The sequence below is a fragment of the Pteropus medius genome, unplaced genomic scaffold (genome assembly GCF_902729225.1).
Source record: "Pteropus medius unplaced genomic scaffold, Ma_sr-lr_union100, whole genome shotgun sequence".
Lineage (NCBI taxonomy): Eukaryota > Metazoa > Chordata > Mammalia > Chiroptera > Pteropodidae > Pteropus > Pteropus medius.
The window spans coordinates 23,902,640-23,922,839 of record NW_024351730.1 but is presented as its reverse complement, the minus strand read 5'-3'; the positions used below and the strand labels follow the sequence as shown (position 1 = coordinate 23,922,839).

At 34.9% G+C, this 20,200-nt stretch overlaps 1 protein-coding gene across 4 annotated transcripts in view; it reads right to left on the bottom strand.

Moving 5' to 3' along the window:
* Nucleotides 1-11,891: 11,891 nt before the first annotated feature.
* THAP6 (THAP domain containing 6) overlaps nt 11,892-20,200 on the bottom strand; it is a 12,217-nt gene continuing 3,908 nt past the window's right edge. For all 4 annotated transcript variants that reach the window (XM_039845462.1, XM_039845465.1, XM_039845463.1 and 1 more), the window contains 2 exons: nt 18,000-18,125; nt 11,892-12,244 (listed from right to left, as the gene is read on the bottom strand). In XM_039845462.1, the coding sequence (XP_039701396.1) occupies nt 11,990-12,244; nt 18,000-18,125 (381 nt within the window). In that variant the 3' untranslated portion in view covers nt 11,892-11,989. The remainder of the gene's footprint in view (nt 12,245-17,999; nt 18,126-20,200) is intronic.

The window sequence follows — 20,200 nt, the reverse complement described above, 5'->3', positions numbered from 1 at the left end:
GACTGGCAGTGTGCCAGGAGATTCTTCCGTCCAGAGCAGCTTTGCTCAGAGTGGAGAGAAAGGCCAGGTGAACAGGTGAGTGAGGTATAGTTTCTCTTGACCCATGTGGGCTCTGGGTTCTCTGGCTTGCCTTGTCTTACCCTGGGTGAGCCACTACACTGAAGTTGTGCTTTGTAGTTGTCCTCTATTTCTGGACTTTGAGACCTGTGCTGGCAAGAACTGAGTCTTCAAAAAATTTTTTAAAAATTTTAAATTGTGATAAAATAGGCAACATAAAAATTACCTTTCTCTATGGCCATGCCACCCTGACCATGCTCGATCTCATCTGAATTTGGAGGCTAAGCAGGATCAGGCCTGGTTAGTACTTGGATGGGAGACCACCTAGGAATACCAGATGGTGTAGGCATAAAAAAAAAATGACCTTTTTAACCATTTTTAAGTGTACGGAAGAACTGAGTCTTAATTACAGCATGGCCTCAGCACTCAGTAAAATAGTCTAGAATACATGGATAAAGGAATGTCTAGGGAGAGGGAAGGAGAAGGGTCTCTATCTGTGCATGTTGATATCTGTGCATGTTGTCTGGCAAGTTCCTGTTAGGAGAGGACATGAGGGCGGGAAGGTAGTTCTACCCAGGGTTTCTAGCTCTGTACCACACCCTGATTTTGGGATCTGAGATCAGAGCAGTTCTCTATCTCCTTTCTTTCTCCTCCCACTTGCATCCTGTGATGGTTACTTTTATGTGTCAACTTGGCTGGGACATGGTGCCCAGATATTGGGTCAAATATTCTGGATGTTTCTGTGAGGATGCTTTTGGATGAGGTTAACATTTAAATTGGTGAACTGAGTAAAGCAGATTGCTCCTGTATAATGTGTGTGGACCTCATCTAATCAGTTGAAGGCCTGAATAGAACAAAAGATTGACCTCTGAGCAAGAGCACGGAGTGCTGTAGCTGACGGCCTTCAGACTTGAACTGCAATGTTGGCTCTTCCCTTGGTCTCCAGATTAGCAGGCCTTTTGGACACTGTAGATTTTGGACTTACCAGCATCCATAATTACACAAGCAAATTCCTTAAAATAAATTTTCCCCTATATATAGACACATCCTATGGGTTCTGTTTCTCCAGAGAACCTCAATGAATATTCTCTCTCTCACTTTCACATATATACATGCTGCTCTGAAGATTTAGGGGACAAGCATCTATGAAGAAATTTATTAAATCCAATGCTTGTAAATAAGAACCTGGGTGTTTGTGGGTAATTCGGAGCATAGCCCAGTGCTCCTTCACCAGAAATGTGTAGGATGACTTTAGAGATTTCCGGGTTGTGAGGGTCGAACTGCCCCTGACACATATACTTCAAAAAGATGCCCATGAGGACAGAAGCCCCGCCCAATCTCAGGACAGCCTGTTTTTTAACTGGAGGCCGAATGCCTATATTTTGGGGAGAATCTCATGGTGACCTCCCTGCTTCGCTCCCTTTCTCAGTCTCTCTTGCCCTCCTTCTGAGTGGTTTAAAAATGTGTTTAAAATTTCAGGGAGCTCAAACTCTGAAGATACTAGGTACGGATACAAGGAAAATGTTCTTTCAGTAAGTAATTTATTTTAGATGCTCAAATTGAGATGATATAAATCATCTTTTTGTATTAATTGAAATGGAAGCACGGAGCCTGAGAAAACAAAAAAAGCTCATGACAAGCAATGTTTGGAAAGGCTGGACTGCTCTAGCTGTCCTTCTGCAGCTTTGAGGCTGCTCTGCAGACCACCTTTCACATCCTCAAGTCCTCGCCAGGATGTCTGCCTGAGAAGTGGATCAGCTGTACCTCGCTTGCCTCTGTGGGATAAAGGCCCCATTTGGCTGGCAGGCCTTGGAGAAGCAAAGGCCAGCAACAGTTATGTCCAGCAAGGCTGGTCTCCTGCTGCAGAAACTGCCTATCTGGGAGAGGCATTCCCCTCACATGGCTGGCCACGGTGAGTAATATGAGACGCTGCCATTAGGGCCTTTGTGAGTCAGGATTATGTGTCAGGTAGCATGGGGAGCGGTGGGTACCAGGTCTGGCCCCTGAGTCAGGCTGAGGAAGTAGCGGCTGATGTTGTGAGGCTTATCTCCCAGGGCCTGAGGGTGGCTCAGGGTTTTTTGTTGGAAGGAAGGGGCAGATGCTCTTTTAGGGAATCTAAAGGTTCTGTGGTTGGTGCTGATTTGGAGATGCTGCAATGTGGTGGCCTAGATGACTCCCCTGCAAGGCTTACTGGGGCATCTTTTCTGGGATTTCCTCTACAAGAGATTTCAGACACCTTAGATACATCTCCAACTCTCTCATTTTGGGTCAGGAGACTGAGGCCTGAAACGATTCCCAAAGTCATAGCAGTGATTTAACAACAGAATGGCGATAATGTCCTGGTCAGGGTTAGAGTGATGCCCACTACATGAGAGCCTTCACTTATCAGTGTTTGAAATAGTAATAAAACAGTGGGACAAATCGCTGTTCTAGTTCCTGTCCTGCCACCAATTAACTTTGGGACCTTGGACTGGTCAGCCTCATTGCCCCTCAATTTCCTGATCTGTATACCATTTACTGTATTCTAAGCATCACTATCCTAATTATTGTATATCCACTAGGCCATTTTTTAAATTAAGTTTATTGGGGTAACATTGGTTAACACAATTATATAATTTTCAGGTATACATTATAACTTGACATTTGTATATTCTATTGTGTTTGCCACCCAAAGTCCAGTTTCCTTCAGCTACCATATATTTGATCTCCTTCACCCACTTCACCCTCCCCCTACTCTCCTATATTTGATCCCCTTTTACCATCTATCTCCCTCCTTCTCCCCCACCCCCTACCTTCTGGTACCTACCAGTCTATAGTTCATGTCCATAAGTCTCTGCTTGTCCTGTTCATTTGTTGCTTTTAGGTTTATATCCCACATATAAGTGATATCATGTGATTTTCAACTTTGTGTGTCTGGCTTATTTTGTTTAGTATGATTATTTCAAGGTCTATTCATTCATGTTGTTGCAAATGGCAGTATTTCATCTCTTCTTATGGCTGAGTAATATTCCATTGTATATATGTCCCACAGCTTCTTTAGGCAATCATCTAGGACACTTTGGTTTTGCTAGTACCTTATTTAGGAATTTTGCATCTGTGTTCATGAGAGATATCAGTTTGTAGTTTTCTTTTTTTGTGTGTTATCTTTACCACGTTTTGGTATCAGAGTAATATTGGCCTCATAAAATTAGTTGGGAAGTATTGCTCCCTCTTCGATTTTTTGGAAGAATTTGAGGATAATTAGTATTAAATCTTCTTTGAATGTTTGACAGAATTCACTGGTGAAGATTTTCCAGATCTTCTTGATTTAGTCTAGGAAGATTGTATTTTTCTAAGTACTGGTCCATTTCTTCCAGGTTATTAAATTTGGTGTTATATACTTTTTCATAGTATTCTCGTATGATCCTTTGTATTTCTGCTATATCAGTTGTAATTTCCCCTCTTTCATCCCTAATTTTGTTTATTTGGGTCTTTTCTCTTTTATCTTTAGTGAGTCTAGCCAGGGGTTTATCAATTTTATTAAACTTCTCAAAGAACCAGCTCTTTGTTACATTTTACATTTATTTTTTCTATTATTCTTTTGTTTTCAATTTCATTTATTTCTGCTCTAATTTTGATGATTTCTTTCCTTCTGCTGACTTTAGGCTTAATTTGTTTTTCCTTTTCTAGTTTTTTAAGACGAAGCGTTAGGTTGTTTATTTGGGCTCGTTCTTGTTTTTGGAGGTAGATCTGTAATGATATGAACTTTCCTCTTATGACTGCTTTTGCTGTGTCCCAAAAGTTTTGATATGTTGTACTATCATTATCATCCGTTTCTATGTATCCCTCAATCTCTCTTTTTATCTCTTTTCTGACCCAGTTATTCTTCAGTAGCATGTCGTTTAATCTCTATGTATTTGTGTTTCTTCCTGATTTCTTTTTGCAGTTGATCTCTAGTTTCAAAGCATTATAATCAGAGAATATGGTTGGTATGATTTCAGTCCTCTTATATTTGTTGAGGCCACCTCTGTGGCCCGGTATGTGGTCGATTCTTGAGAATGTTCCATGTGCACTAGAGAAGAATGTATAAGCAGCTGTTTTGGGATGGAAGGCTCTGTAGGTGTCAATTATGTCCAGTTGGTCTAATGTGTCCTTTAGGATGTTACTTCCTTATTGGTTTTCTGTTTGGATGATCTGTCCATATCTGACAGTGGGGTATTTAGGTCCCCTACTATGATAATGTTTTGGTCTGTTTCTCCATTTAGTTTTGTTAGTAATTGCTTTACATATTCGGAGTTCCCTGATTGGGAGCATAGGTATTAATAATTGTTATGTCTTCTTGGCGTATGATTCCCTTTATCATTATGACATGTCCCTCAGTATCTTTCTTTACCTTTTTTATTTTGAAGTTTATTTCATCTGATATTAGCACCGTTACTCCCACCTTTCTCTTAATGCCATTTTGCTTGAAATATCATTTTCTACCCTTTCACTTTGAGACTATATTTGTCTTTGGAACTGAGATGTGTCTCCTGGGGCAGCATATGGTTGGGTTTTGTTTTTTGATCCATTCTGCAACTCTGTGTCTTTTTATTGATGAGTTCAGTCCATTTACATTTAGGGTGATTATTGAAATATGAGGTCTTCTTATAGCCATTTTATCTTTTGCTTTCTGGTAACTCGGTGTTTCCATCGCTTCCTTGTCCTTGTGTTTCTGTTTTCTTTATTTTGGTTGGCTTTTGTGGGTTTTGCCTCTGGTTCTTCTTGTTTTATGTTATATACTTCAGTTCTGAATCTTTGGTGTGTGTTTACCATTACAAATATGTAAAGGATAGTTTATATACATATATATATATATATATATATATATATATATATATATATATATATATATATATAGTCGTTTATTTTCTTCTGCATGTGCCTTAGCTCCATTCCCCTTTGCGAATTCGGATCTTTGAATCCTTCCCTTTTCAGTCATTGTTATCTCAATTTGTCCCTATGTATGCTGAACGTTAATTACTATCTTGTTATAGCAATTCTCTTCTTATTATTTAAGTTTATAATGCCTTGTTCTTATAAGGTTTACACTCCTCTGCTTCTATTTGCCTGATAGTCACTTTACTACTATTTATGTATTTTTTGTCATTTTGTTTTAGGTGAACTTACCCCTTTCAGTATTTCCTGTAGTGCAGGCCTCAAAGTGGAGAATTCTCTCAATTTTTGTATGTGTGGAAAGGTTTTAATTTCTCTTTCATATCTAAAGGAGAGCTTAGCTGGATACCTTATTAAAGGCTAATAGTTTAAATATTTGATTCCATTCCTTTCTGTGAAAGTAGCTTTAAAATTCACCCTTGTAGTGTAGGACAAAAGACTTGGTTTGTTAAAAAAATTTTTTTCAAGGCAAAATAAATAAAAAGAGGTAGAAGGGGAACCTATAGATTCAAAGAGATTAAAGAAACATACCAACCAATTACAAAATTTGACTTTATGTGATAACGATAAATGACTTTGTCAAAAAAAATTAGAGTCCTTACTTTTTAGAGATAGTTGCTAACATTTACAGATTATATGATGTCTGGGATTTGCTTCAAAATATTAAGAGATGGGAGTATAGATGGAACAAGATTGTCCATGTCTAATAATTGTTGAAGCTAGGTGATGGGTCCATTCCAGTTTATACTCTCCACCTTTGTTTGGAATATTCCATTATAAAAAGCTTCAAAATAAATTTTTGTTTTATTCTCATATAAATGTCAAAAGCATCATAGACTTACTTCACGGAGCTAGTGGGAAGAACAACAGTCCATAGGGAGAGAGTAGGTAGGATACTACTTAGCGGATTCACCTTCAAAGGATGTCACTTATTTAAGGGTGATCCTCAGTGCTTTCCACATGGCAGATACTTAGAAGATTCTTCTGGACTGCATGAATATGTGAGCATATGAATGAACAAATGTGAATGAATTCGGTTTTCAGTGAGTTGGAGAACCATTTGGTCACAAGAACAGGAATAGAACCTAACCTCCAGGCCAAATAATATGATAAAATGATTCTGTATGTTTCACATTTAACTGAATTATGCATTTAAAGGCAGTTTTATCTACCACAATCATATATCTACCACAATCATAACAAGGACCAAAATACTCCTACACTGACTCCCTTTATCCTAGTATACAAATGTACATGAAGAGATTTACTAACACAAAAATCTTTACTCTGTAGCTATGTTCCCACCACTACACCTCTCAGAGCCTACACTCTGTGCCGAGCTCCATTGCCATTGTTTTTGCTTGCCCAGCCTAGCATTCATCCCAATTCTTCTGATTACCTAACACTGAGTTCCCTCTGAGGAACCATCAGTTCTCTTCTCTCCGGTTTCCAGGATTGTAACATACACATGCCAATCATAGCATAGCATTTCTATGGCCACAGTGATATGTTTAGGGATAGGCATTTGACTTAAGCCAAGTCAACCAAGCCCAGTTGCAATTCCTGGGACTTTTGTATGAGTAATTAGAAAAAAAGGCATACATTTTGCCTTTGTACTTGAAGTTGTTAAGGGACATACTTACATGAAAGGAGAGCCTACCTGATAAATTGGAGTGGAGAGATATCAGATTCTGATAACATTCTTTGAACCTGTGAATCCAGGTGTACCTGAAGCTATGCATGGTATACCATATGTGTTTTGCTAAACCTGATTCTGAAATATAACACAGTCTTCTAGTAGCAAATCACATAGGGAATGAATATTCTATTTTAAGCCTAGTGTTCCTTGCTAAGTGGAAAGAAGAGCTGTTAACTTTTATACTCTTATATTTGACTACAAACTACTATAGATGTAGACAGAGTAGAAAATTATGTCAGCTCCAGTGGTTGGGTAAAGCGTTAACAGAGATTAGGACCAATCTTTTTATCATTCCATGCATTCTTCCTTAGAGTTGAGAGAAACCAGATGACTAGACAGACTCCTGTGCAGGTGAAACTGTGGATACTTGAAAGTCTTGCCTATGTGTGTGGTAAGGTGACTTCACCCTGAGTGCTTAGCAGCCATGTTTATGCTTGGCGGTAGAATCAGACAGATCAGGGTGTGGTAATGAGTAACTGTGGGCTTTCCCCAGCTTCAGACACAGGATGAGTTCATCTTTTATCCTGCAGCCTGTAACTGCCCCAATTGGAGCTTCTGAATGGAATGATTAAGATCTCATTTTCCTATACTGTGAATGTTCAGTAGCAATTTGACGTTTGAGGAATTGAAATCTCTGGGTCTGGCGTGGTAGATCAGGGTTGATAATAACATGTCTCCTTGGATGAGGATGAGAATATTTGTCATTATACCAGCTATGAGACCTTGGGCAAGTTATCTAACTTTTCTGTTTAACTTCTTCATCTGTAAAATGAGAATAATAATAGTACCTACCTCATAGGGTTGTTATGAGGTGAAATGAGTTAATAACATTTAAGCACTTTGAGTAGAGATTGGCACCTTGTAAATGTTAGCTATCTTTTATTTATGAAAATTAAAAATTTTCTGCCTCAGAAAACATTTTCTCTAGAACCCGGACATCTGATATAAAACAAAGAAAAGGCAGAAATGGGATTTATGTAATTGTGAAAAGCTCTATGAGAGTATACAACGCTTCTCAGATATCAGTACTTTGAAGCCATATTTTTTAGTTTTCTGATATATTAAGTCAGTAGGAAAGCTGGTTTAGAAGATTCTCACCAGGGATGAAGGCTTTTTGTTGTTGTTTGCTTGTGTTTTTAGGGTTCTGATAGGTGACAGTCACAAGTGATCTAACTAAAATCTGTAACCACACCTACCCAGATATTGGTTTCTGTAAATCTCAGTAGTTTCTATTGAGTTACTGTTTGAGTTACTATTGGCAGGGTTTAAGAGAGTTCTTTGAAATATCCAGGAGTCACAGGAAATAGTAGTAACTCAAGACTTGGATCTTGCTTTAGCCAATGTCTCAAGCAGATAATGTGAGTAATGATAACAAACAACTCCTAGTTTTTCAGAGATGAGTGGTTTTGATTTAAATTCATAAAATGCTGTTATTATAACTTACTTGACATCCCTCCCTGCCTACCTTTTTTTCTCTTCTGTACTCTGTTGCCTGTACCACTGTCATTCCCTATCAAAGGATAGGGAATGCCCTTCTTCTTGTTATCTCTGGCATGGGATTTAAAGAAAGAAAAACAATATATAGAAGGCTCATTGTATGATGTTTTGCATGCAATTAAATACAATTCTCACCACAACTAGGTGAGGAAGGTTATTATTGTCCATTTTGTAAATGCTCAAAGAGGTTCAGGAACTTGGCCCATGTATATAATACACATAATATCAGGAATATATATATATATATATAATATATATATATATATAATATATATATTATATATATTATATATATATATATATAATGTGGCAGATATGGGTTGGAACCTAGGTCTGTTTGATTCTTTCCTGGGTGTTTTGGTCTCCTATTCTCAAAACTGAAGAGGGTGACCTAATCCCAATCTAGGTCTTGGGACAGAACTTTAGAAGTGCTCACACTGACTCCTAAAAAAAAATGGTGCCCATACCGACCAACACACTAATGTTCCATTTTGGAACTTTGAGGCTCCATCAGTTTTGTAGTCTCGGTGCCTTCTTTAATTGCCACAGTCTGCCTGCCACATAGTCCACTTCTCTGTATTTGTGTTATATAGTTGTTTGTCCTTGTAGGTTATAAATATCTTCATCTTATCATCTTTGTATCCTTTACAGTAGTGTATGAGGCTTTGAAAACATTACACATAATTGGTTAGTATATTAAATATGTTAGTCTATAAACTTCTGTATGTGCCTAAGATAAATATTAAATAAATGAGACTTAATGAGACTCAAATAAATTTTAAGATGTTGTACTGTGAAATCTATTGAGTATGTGAGTCATCTAATAAAGCAGTGCACAGTGAGGAGAAAGGCATCAGGGGCCTATGTCAGTGAAATTTCAGGGAAGAGTATCTAGCGATCAGGGGCAGGCTAGGACATTCTCTCTGAAGTAAAAGACAAACTAGTACAACTTACATCTTTCACAATGAAGATGGAAACATAAAGCTTAATAGGTCTCTTTGGGTTCTGAAGGCAGCATATTTCATACCTAAGAATACTGCTCTCTGCTTTACACCAGGTGACATGAAAAGCTGTCAGTTTTGAGGGAGTCCCAAAGCAGAAAAGGGGTCTGTTGCAGGTCAATATTGTGGTGGGAGCAGGCCTGCCACTTGGGTCATCTAACCTAGCAGACTCTGTGATATTAGAGTTATTGCTGTAGGTAAAAATTTGGAAGAAATTAAGGCAAAAACACTGTATGTATATGCTTGATTTTTCTGTCAGTTTTAATAACTAAATGTATAAAAACCACATAGAGCACATTACTAGAGAAAATACTTTATTTTTCAAATATATAATGGATTCTTCCCCCCTCAATTATTTCTGTAATAATTTTATTTTTTATTAAGTTAATATTTATTAATACATTTCCTTTTTTTCTCAAAGACTATGGTATAATTGTGATTATCTTTAGCAACCAAAGTCTAAAGATTTAAACTTGATATGGATAAAAATGCCATATCAAGTCCTTCATACCTGATTTGGTGCTGAGGTTGAATTAGTGTATTGGTTTGTTCCAGGATGCAGAGGCCACTCCAACTTAAAAGCAAAGTAAAACCCTTGGGCTGGCCTTGGTTGCTTGAGAAACCTCTGGATGGGGATGATTGGTTTTGCTCTGCACAGAATGGCTCTTCCCCAGGCTAAGAAATGTTCTCTGGGAACAGTGGACTGAGGTATATACTGTGTTCAGGCATTTGGGGAGGCAGGTAGGGAAGTTTCTATTTCTTATATCATATTTCCATTAGTAACCATTTGATAAAGAGCAAATGGGTTGCTCCAGGTCCTTGATGATACCAGTATTTTGCCCACAGTTATCTCTTTCAGTGATAGTAAGACCAACCATAACAACAACAAACCCAAAGGCTGAGTTCACTGTGAATACAGGTAGTAAAAGTGACTGGCAACTGTGATAAGTGGCAGAAATCAGGACAACTTTTGGATGTTTTCCCGGGCTTGATTTATTCTAAGCAGCCTTTAGAGAGCTAGACTTTAGATACAGTGCTTTGGATCTATCCTTTTACTATCCTCCATTGCCCAGTGACTATAATTTTTATACTAAAAAATAGGATGAGAGAAAAAGTCTCTACCTCTGTCACAGAATATTCATAAAACCTAAGGTCATACCAAACTTCCTATTAGAATGACCATTATGAATTCAAAATTAAATAACTAAAATAAATAATGGGTAGCTAATAAGAGGTTTTTTTTTTAAGGTAGTAAAAAGGTATGACCTCAGTGATTTATTAGCAATATTGCCAATCTCTTAAATGTGGGTAAAATCCCATTTAGAAGGAAGGTTTGTAATCCTACATAAAGATATAACATGCATTAAAACAGAAAATTCTTAAATATAAAAAATTCAAGTGACCATATCCTTACTGATATTACTATAACACAAATAAAATTACAATAAACATTTTAGCACAAAATGCAGTTCATTTCCAGTTTATATATTGAAATAACTGATACTCAAATTCTAAAACTATAGCATAGACATATGAATGAGATTCATGTGTGTGTCAATATTATTAATGTGTGTGTGTGTGTATTATGCTTGCCTTGTAGCTTCAAAGTAGAATTTGGCTTTGGGCTAATAAATTTTATTCTAATCCATAATATTTATGACTCTTAATTTCAGTTGTTTTTACTAAGTAATTGGAAGCAAACCAAAATTTCTGACACTTGGATCAATCAGAAAATAGCTAAGAGTTATTATTTGTATATTCAGTAAGAAACTATTCTAAAGCTGTTTTATTTACCTATTTCTCTAAATAAAAGCTCTTAGATGGGAATCTACTCTTCTAATTAAAATATTGTAACCCTTTCTCCAATTCCTATTTCAACTGGAAGAGCCACATCATTATTTTTTAATGGTTTCTTCTATATTTTGTATTCCAAAAAATGACAGCAATATTGCTTTCTGTAAAATACCAAGGAGTGTTCAAAGTATTCATCTAGTACAGGTATTCAGATTTTGAAGATGTACTTTTATGATGAAATAATAATCATGAAACAAAATGTTCAGAAGAACTGTCAGAGTAAATAGCTATGTAAAAATCAGATTTATGACCCTTTCTACAATTTTTCAAAGCTATGCAGGTTTATATCAAAGTGCTCCTAATGAGGAGGAAGAATGTACTGTACTGAAAAACTGAGATCTTGTCAGGGGTCTCCTTAACTTGGCTCTGGACAACTTTAAAAGCCAAAAGATCTGCACCGTATGTGTTCTCAGGGTCGGTACTATGGGATGTCTTGTAAAAAGATCTTTTGGTATTGTTGATAAGAAAAGCACCTTGGATTGGATCTAAGATGGACATGTGTTATAATGAATTCTGCTTAAATAGTAGGATACATTTAAAGTACAATTCAACACATTTACCATAAAGTGTACCTAAGTAAATAATAATAAAGTACTCCTTTGAAGTCAAAATTTAATGCTACTGAAGAAGCATCCAGTTCCTAATACTACAACTTAACATGGCTCATTTGATATCATTTCCTTAGTCTTGTGGAATTTTCCTGATCTTTTAACATCTTACAATAGTGACCTGAACTAGTTTAGGTCTAAAACACATAATTTTCACAAGTCACACAAAAACACGATAACTAGCACAAATTTCTGCATGTCTTCAAAAAGAGTCTTTGGATAACTATAATGCATAATGCTGCAGAAGATCCAAAGAAGCACTCTAAATGAGGGATATTATTTAATGATGGTAAGTAAGAATTATTTTCCAAAAATCTGTACCAATGTCAATTTTAGGTAGAATACAACATGAAATTATTTCATGAAATATAGCCTCGTTCTATGCTCTCCTGACAATACTCCCAGCAGAAAGCTTCCAGTCTATTTGCTGTTTCTTGGCTGATGAGACATTCATCCTTTAATTCTCTGATTGTCTTCCTCAGTGATTTTTGGAAACGTTTTTCTCGGTCTAAAACATTCCGCAGACTTTTCTTGGTATCCTCTAGCTCGCTGATCACATGATCTAATTTATGCTTAAGTTTCTTTGGACTGTCCATTACACTGTAGCTATGTTCCTAAAAACATAAACACCACGTTAGTAAACCAGGCAGGCAAGTAATTAGCTAAAAGCTTATAAGTAGGCTTTAGCTGTTTCTCCATTTACTATGCTTAGAGAAGATCTTTAATTTGATGATACTAAGAGGTTTAAAAAACCTAGGAAGCAGATGGGGGTGGCAGCACTATTCCAGGTGCCTAGGACCTCTTCCTTTTGTCTAAGGCTAGGCACACATGATGAGTGCAGAATTGTACGGATGGGAAGCACTTCTCACTTTGTAAGTGTCTGCTTATGAACGCCATGATGCTCACAATTACAAAACTTTTGTTCCACGAGTGTGGGGCTGCTAAGTTTAGATTTTACCTATCAAACAAACTTAAATTGTTCAATTTGTAACTGAGTTACTTAATTTGATAAATATTTAACTTTATAAGGGAAGACAAGAAAGGAGCATTGGAGCAGATGCTCTGGCTGGGTGTTATAGATTTAGAGAGGATTCTGGCCTTGGAATTTTAAAGAGATAATTTAAGTTCTCTCAGTATTTATTACGGTTATGCTTACGTTTGCTGGGGATACTTTTTTTTTCATTTGAAAATAGGAAAAATAACACTGACATATCTTATAAAAGTACTATAAAATAATTTTGAAAAGCTGTTAATATTAAAATTAGTGAGGAGAACTTTTTGCTTATAGTCAAATGAAATAACAGAGACTAGATTGATTCCTATCTAAAAAAACTAAGACATGGCCAAAGGCATAAAGTGTTCTGAAGATAATAAACATCAAGCAAGGAAGGAGCAATTGTGGAGAGGTGGGAAACAAGCTGAGCCCTATGACTGCCCTGGCTTACTGCCTGGAGAGAGTTGCTAGGTCTCAGTGCAAGGGGGAGATACCCAAGTAGAGTTTGGTAGACTGAGTTGAGGAGATAAGTGCAAAGCATCCAGGGAGACTAAGGTAGCTACAGCCACAGGATGAAGTACTAGTGAGGAGAGATGTGCACAGAGAGAGAACTCTGGAAGTCCTCAGAGGCTTCCCCTACAGTATTCCTTCGAGTGAGATCAGAGCATATGTGGAGGAAACTGCTCACAGGTAAGGAAAGAACGACCAGAAAAGATTAAGGCTGCCCTGTGCTCATAAGGCTTAGCCGCTACTTCCACCAGTCATACTAGAAAGCTTCAAGATTCATAGGACATTGAGTAAAGTACACAAAAGGGTCTTGCCTCAGTAGCAGAGAACAAAATGCCTATTAAACTGAGCACTGTTCTAGTCCTGCCTAACAAAGCAAAACCTGAATGTACCAAAGTGTTTCCAAATAACTTAATTGCACCCCAGAAGAAAGCTCACAAATACAGTATACAAAAATATCCAGTATCCAGCAAAGTAAATGTGTGGCACACAAAACTTACCAAGCATGCAAAGAAACAGGAAAATATGAGCCACAATAAGAGATAAACCAACCAACAGAAACCAACCCAGAACTGATGCAAATGTTAGAATTAGCAGACAAAGGAATTGAAGTTATTAAAACTGTATTCTGTACGTTCAAAAACTTAAGTAGAGAAATGAAAGACATAAAAAGGAAAAAGAACATCTAGGGATAAAAACCAGTGTGTGAGGTGAAAAATACACTGGAGGAAATTAATGGCAGAAACAGACATTTCAGAAGAAAAGATTACTGAAGGTGAAGATATAGCAATAGGAACTGTATAGAATGGACTAAGAGAGAAAACGGAATACTAAAAAAACAAAAGAACATAGCATCAGTGAGTGGTGGCACAACCTCAGACAGCCTAATATACATGTAATTAGAATCCCCCAAGGAGAAGGAAGAAAAGTTGAGGTAGAAATAAATATTTGAAGAAATCATGGCCAAAAGTTTTCCAAGTCTGAAAAAACTATAAGCCCACAGATAAAGAAGATCAACAAATCCCAAGCACAAGAAACATGAAGAAAACTAAACTTTTTAAAGAGATAATTTAAGTTCTCTCAATATTATTGAGGCACATCATAATCAAATTATTCAAAACCACTGGAAAAGAAAAATTCTTAAAAGAAAAAGAGATGTTAGGTACAGAGGATAAAGATAAGTACAACAGTAGATTTTTCATTAGAAACAATGCTTGTGAGAATACACTGGAGCAACATCTTTAAAGAACTAAAATCAACAAAGCCCCAAACCACCAACCTAAAATTTGATACCCCATGAAGACATCTTTCAAAAAACTAAAAATAATGAATTTTTAGGACATATAAAAATCGAAAGAATTCATCACCAGCATAATAACTGTGCTGTAAGAAATGTTAAATAGGTCCTTCCGACAGAATGATACCAGATGGAAATATAGACTTACAGAAAGGAATGAAAGGCCTTGGCAATGGCAATTACATAGGTAACCTATAAGATTTTTTTCTTATTATTTAAAGCTCTTTAAAAGATAATTTACTGTTTAAACAAAAATGGTAATAATGTAGTGTGGGGTTCACAGCATGTGTGAAAGTGAAATGTAAGACAAGCAACAGCACAAAGGTCGAAGAGCAGAAATGAAAGTATACTATTGTAAGATTCTTATACTATATGTTAAGTGGAATAATATTACTTATCACAAGATAAAAATGGATGCTATAGACCGAAAAGCAACTACTAAAATGGAATTATAGCAAATGAGTCAAAAAAAAAAAGAGATAAAATGTAATCATAAAAGAATTAAATTAATCCAAAAGAAGGCAGAAAAAGAAGAAAATGGGAACAAAGAATAAATGGAAGAAATAGAAACAAGTAAAATTACAGGTTACTTGTAAGTAAGATTACTAAACCAAACCATATCAATAATTACGCTAAGTATTAAGGATCTAAATAACTCAATTAAAAGGCAGAAAATCTCAGATAAAAAATTCAAGGCCCCAAAGTATATGATGCTTACAAAAAATGCACTTCAAAGATAAAAGACATAAATATGTTGAAAATAACAGAGTGGAAAAAGATATACTATAATGACATTAATAAAAAGAGAGGTAGAGTGGGCATATTACTATCAGACAAAGTAGGCTTCGGGGCAAATAATATTACTATGGATAAAGAAGGTCATTTCTTAATAATAAAGGGGTTAATTTATCAAGATAAAAAATACTAAATATTCAGTACCTAATAACAGTGCTGCTATAAAATATAACAAGTAAAAACTGACAACTGCAAGAAGAATCAGACAAACCTGCCATTACTGGAAGATTAAACACTGTTCAATAACAGAACAAGTAGACAGAAATTTAGTAATGATAAAGACTTGAACAACGTTATCGAATAATTTGACCTCATTGACATTTATAAAACATTCTAGCTCACATCATCAGGACATAAATTCTTTGCAAATGCACAGAGATCATTTGCCAAGATAGATCATATTCTAGGCTATAAGTTTCAAAAGAAAAAAAAATTAAATGCATTCAAGCCATACAATGTATATTCTCTGACCACAATAGAATTAAGTAAGAAATTAATAACAGAACAATATCTGGAAACTTCCCCAATATTTGAAAGCTATATAGCACACTTCTAAATAACCCATGGGTCAAAGAACAAATCAATATGGAATTTCAAAGTATTCTAAATTAAATGAAAGTGAAAATATAATGTATTTAATTTGTGGAAGGCTGCTAAAGCAATACTTAGGGAGAAATCAATATCAGTAAATATCAATCTATTAGAAAGGAAGAAGCCTCAAATCGATGACTTCGGTTTCTAACTTAAGACACTAAAAAGATGAGCAAATTTTAGTGAAATAATTAGAAGGAAATAATAAAGATGAGTAGAAATCAGTGAAGTAGAAAACAAAACAACAACAGAAAAGTGAGAAAGTCAACAAAAGCTAGTTCTTTGACAAAATCAATAAAATTGATAAATCTCTAGGTAGAATGATCAGCAATAAAAGAGAACAGAAACAATGACCAATATCAGAAATGAGAGAGATGATATCACTATAGATTCTATAGATAATAAAAGGATAATAAGGAAACGTTATAAAGCTAATAAATATGGCAACTGAGATGAAATGGATAAAATTCTTGGAAAATACGAACCACCAAAAAACTTTCCCACAAAGAAAACTCTAGGCCTAGATAGCTTTGCTGGGAAATTCTACCAAATATTCATAGAAGAAATAATTTCAATTTTATTAAAACTCTTCCAGAAAATCAAAAAAGGAGGCAATATTTTCTAACTCATCCTTTGAGGTCAGCATTATTCTGATACTGAAACCAGACAAAAAAGTTTAAAAGAAAGAAAACTACAGGCCAATATCACTCTTGAGCATTCAAGGAAAGATTCTACACAAATTTTGACAAATCTAATCCAACAATATACAAGAAGGGTAATACATCATTAAGAAGTAGGGTTTATTCCAGGAATGCAATGCTGGTTTAACGTTAAAAAAAAAATCAATCGATGTAACTAATCATATTATGAGCTAAAAAAAAGAAAAGGATATGATCTCTTAACAGATACAAAAGAGTATTTGACAGAACTAACACTCTTTTCTGATACAAACTCTCAGCAAACTAGGAATAAAAGGGCACTTCCTCAACCTAATAAAGGGCATTTATGAAAAACAGTTAATATATTTAATATCATATTAATGTCATTAACAATGAAAGACTGAATGTTTCCTACCTAAAATAAGTAGCAAGCCATGGAGATTAGCTCTTAGTATTTCTATTGGGCATAGTCCTGGAGGTTCAAGACAGTGCGATAAAACAAGAAAAAGAAATGAAAGGTATTCATATCTGAAAGGAAGTAAAACTTTTTAATGACTGACAACATGATTATCTATGTAGAAAATCTGATAGCCTCTATAAAAAAGCTTTGATTATGTTAGTTTAGTAAGTTTGACAGATACAAGATCAAAATAAAAAAATCAACTTTATTTTTATAAACTAGCAGTAAATAAAACAATACCATTTATAATAGCATCCAAACATATAAAAATACTTAGGGATAAATCCAGCGAACAAAGTGAAAGACCCGTACACTGAAAACTACAAAACTTCACTATGCAAAGTTAAAGAACTAAATATATAAAGAGATACAATTAGTTTGTGGGTTGAAAGACTTAAAATAGTCTTATTAAGATGTCAATTCTTCCCGAATGGATCTGTAGATTCAACACAATCTCAGCCAAAATTCCAGCAGCCATCTTTGTAAAAAGTTAGAAAATGATTCTAAAAGTCATATAAAAATGCAAAGGACCTAGAATATCCTAAACAACTTTGAAAAACAAAGTTGAAGACTAACACTACCTCATTTCAAGAATTATTATAAAGCCATAGTAATCAAGATAGTAAAATGAATTTGGATTCCAGGCCTGGTTCTAGCATGAAAAGGCAATGAGATGAATAATAAATGTAGTTTGAATACTCTGTATGTGTATGACTGTTCTTTAAGAAAACCTAAAGATAACTATTTTTTTAAATTAGACATTTCCCTTTAGGAAATATAGTACCCAAAGGAAGTAATTAATTATTGCATTGTCTTGGTTGAAATATTACTGTTAAAGCATTCTTTGAACAAAATATGTAACCAAAGGATTAACTATCTCTATATTGTTATTGTATTATAATGACCCTAGGAAGCAATATTACTTTTGGATAGTATATATTTTTAAAAATCTAAAACATCTAAACCTCTAGTTTTTCAATAAGATTTTTGAAAGGTTTAGTATTAACTGAGAGGGCAAATTCATCTCAAAAATATCAACCCTAGCTCAGTAAGTCATTTTACTTACAAAAATGAACTGGGATTGGAATTCTTCAATACACGAGGAAGCACCAACACGTTGGTGATTGTGGTTTGTGACCGGAAGGGTTTTGAGGGTGAAGTTTTTCCTACAATGAAGCTTTTCTCTTTTCCCCTGTTAAGAACAGTTAATAAAAAATTATTGTACATACTTCTGTCCTGGCTTATATTTTTATTCCTTCTTAACTTTGTGTAATAAAATTAATACATTTCTTTTCATGGAAACTACTTTTAAAAGTCAGTAAATTTAAATTCCACTGAGATTATTTTAAAGGAACTTCCCCAAAATAACTCTAAAGTTCAACTAGAAACACAAATTTTCCTAAAAAAGTACAGTGATGATGAGGGAAGATATGCCCTTCCAACTATTACACAGTAACAATAGTAAAAAATTTGCTACTCTCCGAGACAGAAAAATCTAGAAATAGATCAAGTAGATAAAAACCTTTAGAATAAAAAAATGGCATTCTAAATAAGTGGAGAAAGGCTACAAGTCATGTAAAAATAATCTAAGAAAAACAGTTATAGCCTTTATACATAATAAAAATGACATTTTAAGTACTGAAAATTTATGTAAAGACGAAAACCATGAAGAACTAGAAAAAAATATAGGGAATATTTATGTAATCTTAATGTGGAGAAGACTAAGGTCAGACAACACATGAGAAAATATAGAATTGATTACTTAACAAAAAAGTAGGAGTTTCAAAAAACAAAACAAATTAACCCCATTAGAACTAAGACCACCACAAAGTAACTGCAACACACAGATGGCAGTTAAATGATTCATATCTTCAATATGGTATTTTACAAGAACTTAGAAAAAGATGAAAATAAAAGAGGACCTGAATAAGTAACTCACAAATATACAAAAAGAAATACAAATGGCTAATAAACACATGAAAAAATGTAGAAACTCACTACTATTCAAAGATGAATTAAAACAATGAATGATGCCATTATTGCCTATCAATTTTAGCAAAGGTTAAAAACACAACTAATACTGAGGATTAGAGTGGACAGACATTTGTATGCATTGCTAGTAGGGGAGATTGGTATAAGCTTTGTGGTAGGCTTTCAGGAGATCTGTATCAAGTGCAAAAGTCTTAAAAATGTATATAATTTTTGATGCAACAATTTTATTTCCAGGAATTTAGATTGAGGAAATAAGGATATGTACAAAGATTCAGCTACAATAATGTTCATTATGGTGCTGTTTAAAATAGTGAAAGATGATATCTATATACAATAGTGAGGACTAATTACATAAATTATTGTTCATACATAGGATCAACTGCTATATATCATTAAAAATGTTCTATAAAGCTGACACCACCAAGTACTAGCAAGGATTAGGAACCAGAATAACTTTTATATGCTGATGATGGGACTATAAATTGGCAAACCACTTTGAAAAATTATGGCAATATCTATTCTAGCTGAACATACACATTCCTAGGACCCAGCAATTCCACTTCTAACAGAAGTGTATATACTCTGCAGAAATGTGTACATAAGTGCATCGGAAGAAATGGACAAAAATGTTTGTAGTTGTACCACTTATAATAGCCCCAAAGTGAAAATGACCCAAATGTCCATCAACAGAAAAATGGAAAATTATAGTTTATTTATTCCATAGAATATTATAGTGAAAAAAAAAAAAAGGACAACTATTACATGCTTCAATGTGGATGAATCACACAAACAAAATGAGCTAAAGCAGCCGGAACTTATTTAAATAAGTGATAGAAGTCAGGACAGCAGTTACCTTTGGGAGTGTAAAGGTTGGAAAAGAACATGAGGAAGGTTTCTAGGGCACTGGTAATATTCTATATCTTGGTCTGAGGGGAATTACATGAATGTATTCACTTTGCAAAAATTCACTGGTCTATATTATACACTTATGATGTGTGCACATGTCCATATATATTATAGCTCAATGTAAAATTTAGTTCAAAAAACTGATGTTCTATATAATAGTTTCTTAAAAATGTAATCCATAGGTCTTCAACACAATCATGTGGGGTGCTTGCTAAAAAGTGCAGATTCCTAGACTCTAACCCAAACTTACTGAATCAAATTCTCTGAAAGAAAGGCACAGGATTCTGCATTTAAACAGGCTCCCTGGATAAGTCTTATATAGGTTAAAGTTTTAAAGCCACTGTTGTGAAAAAATATTTAACAGCATAG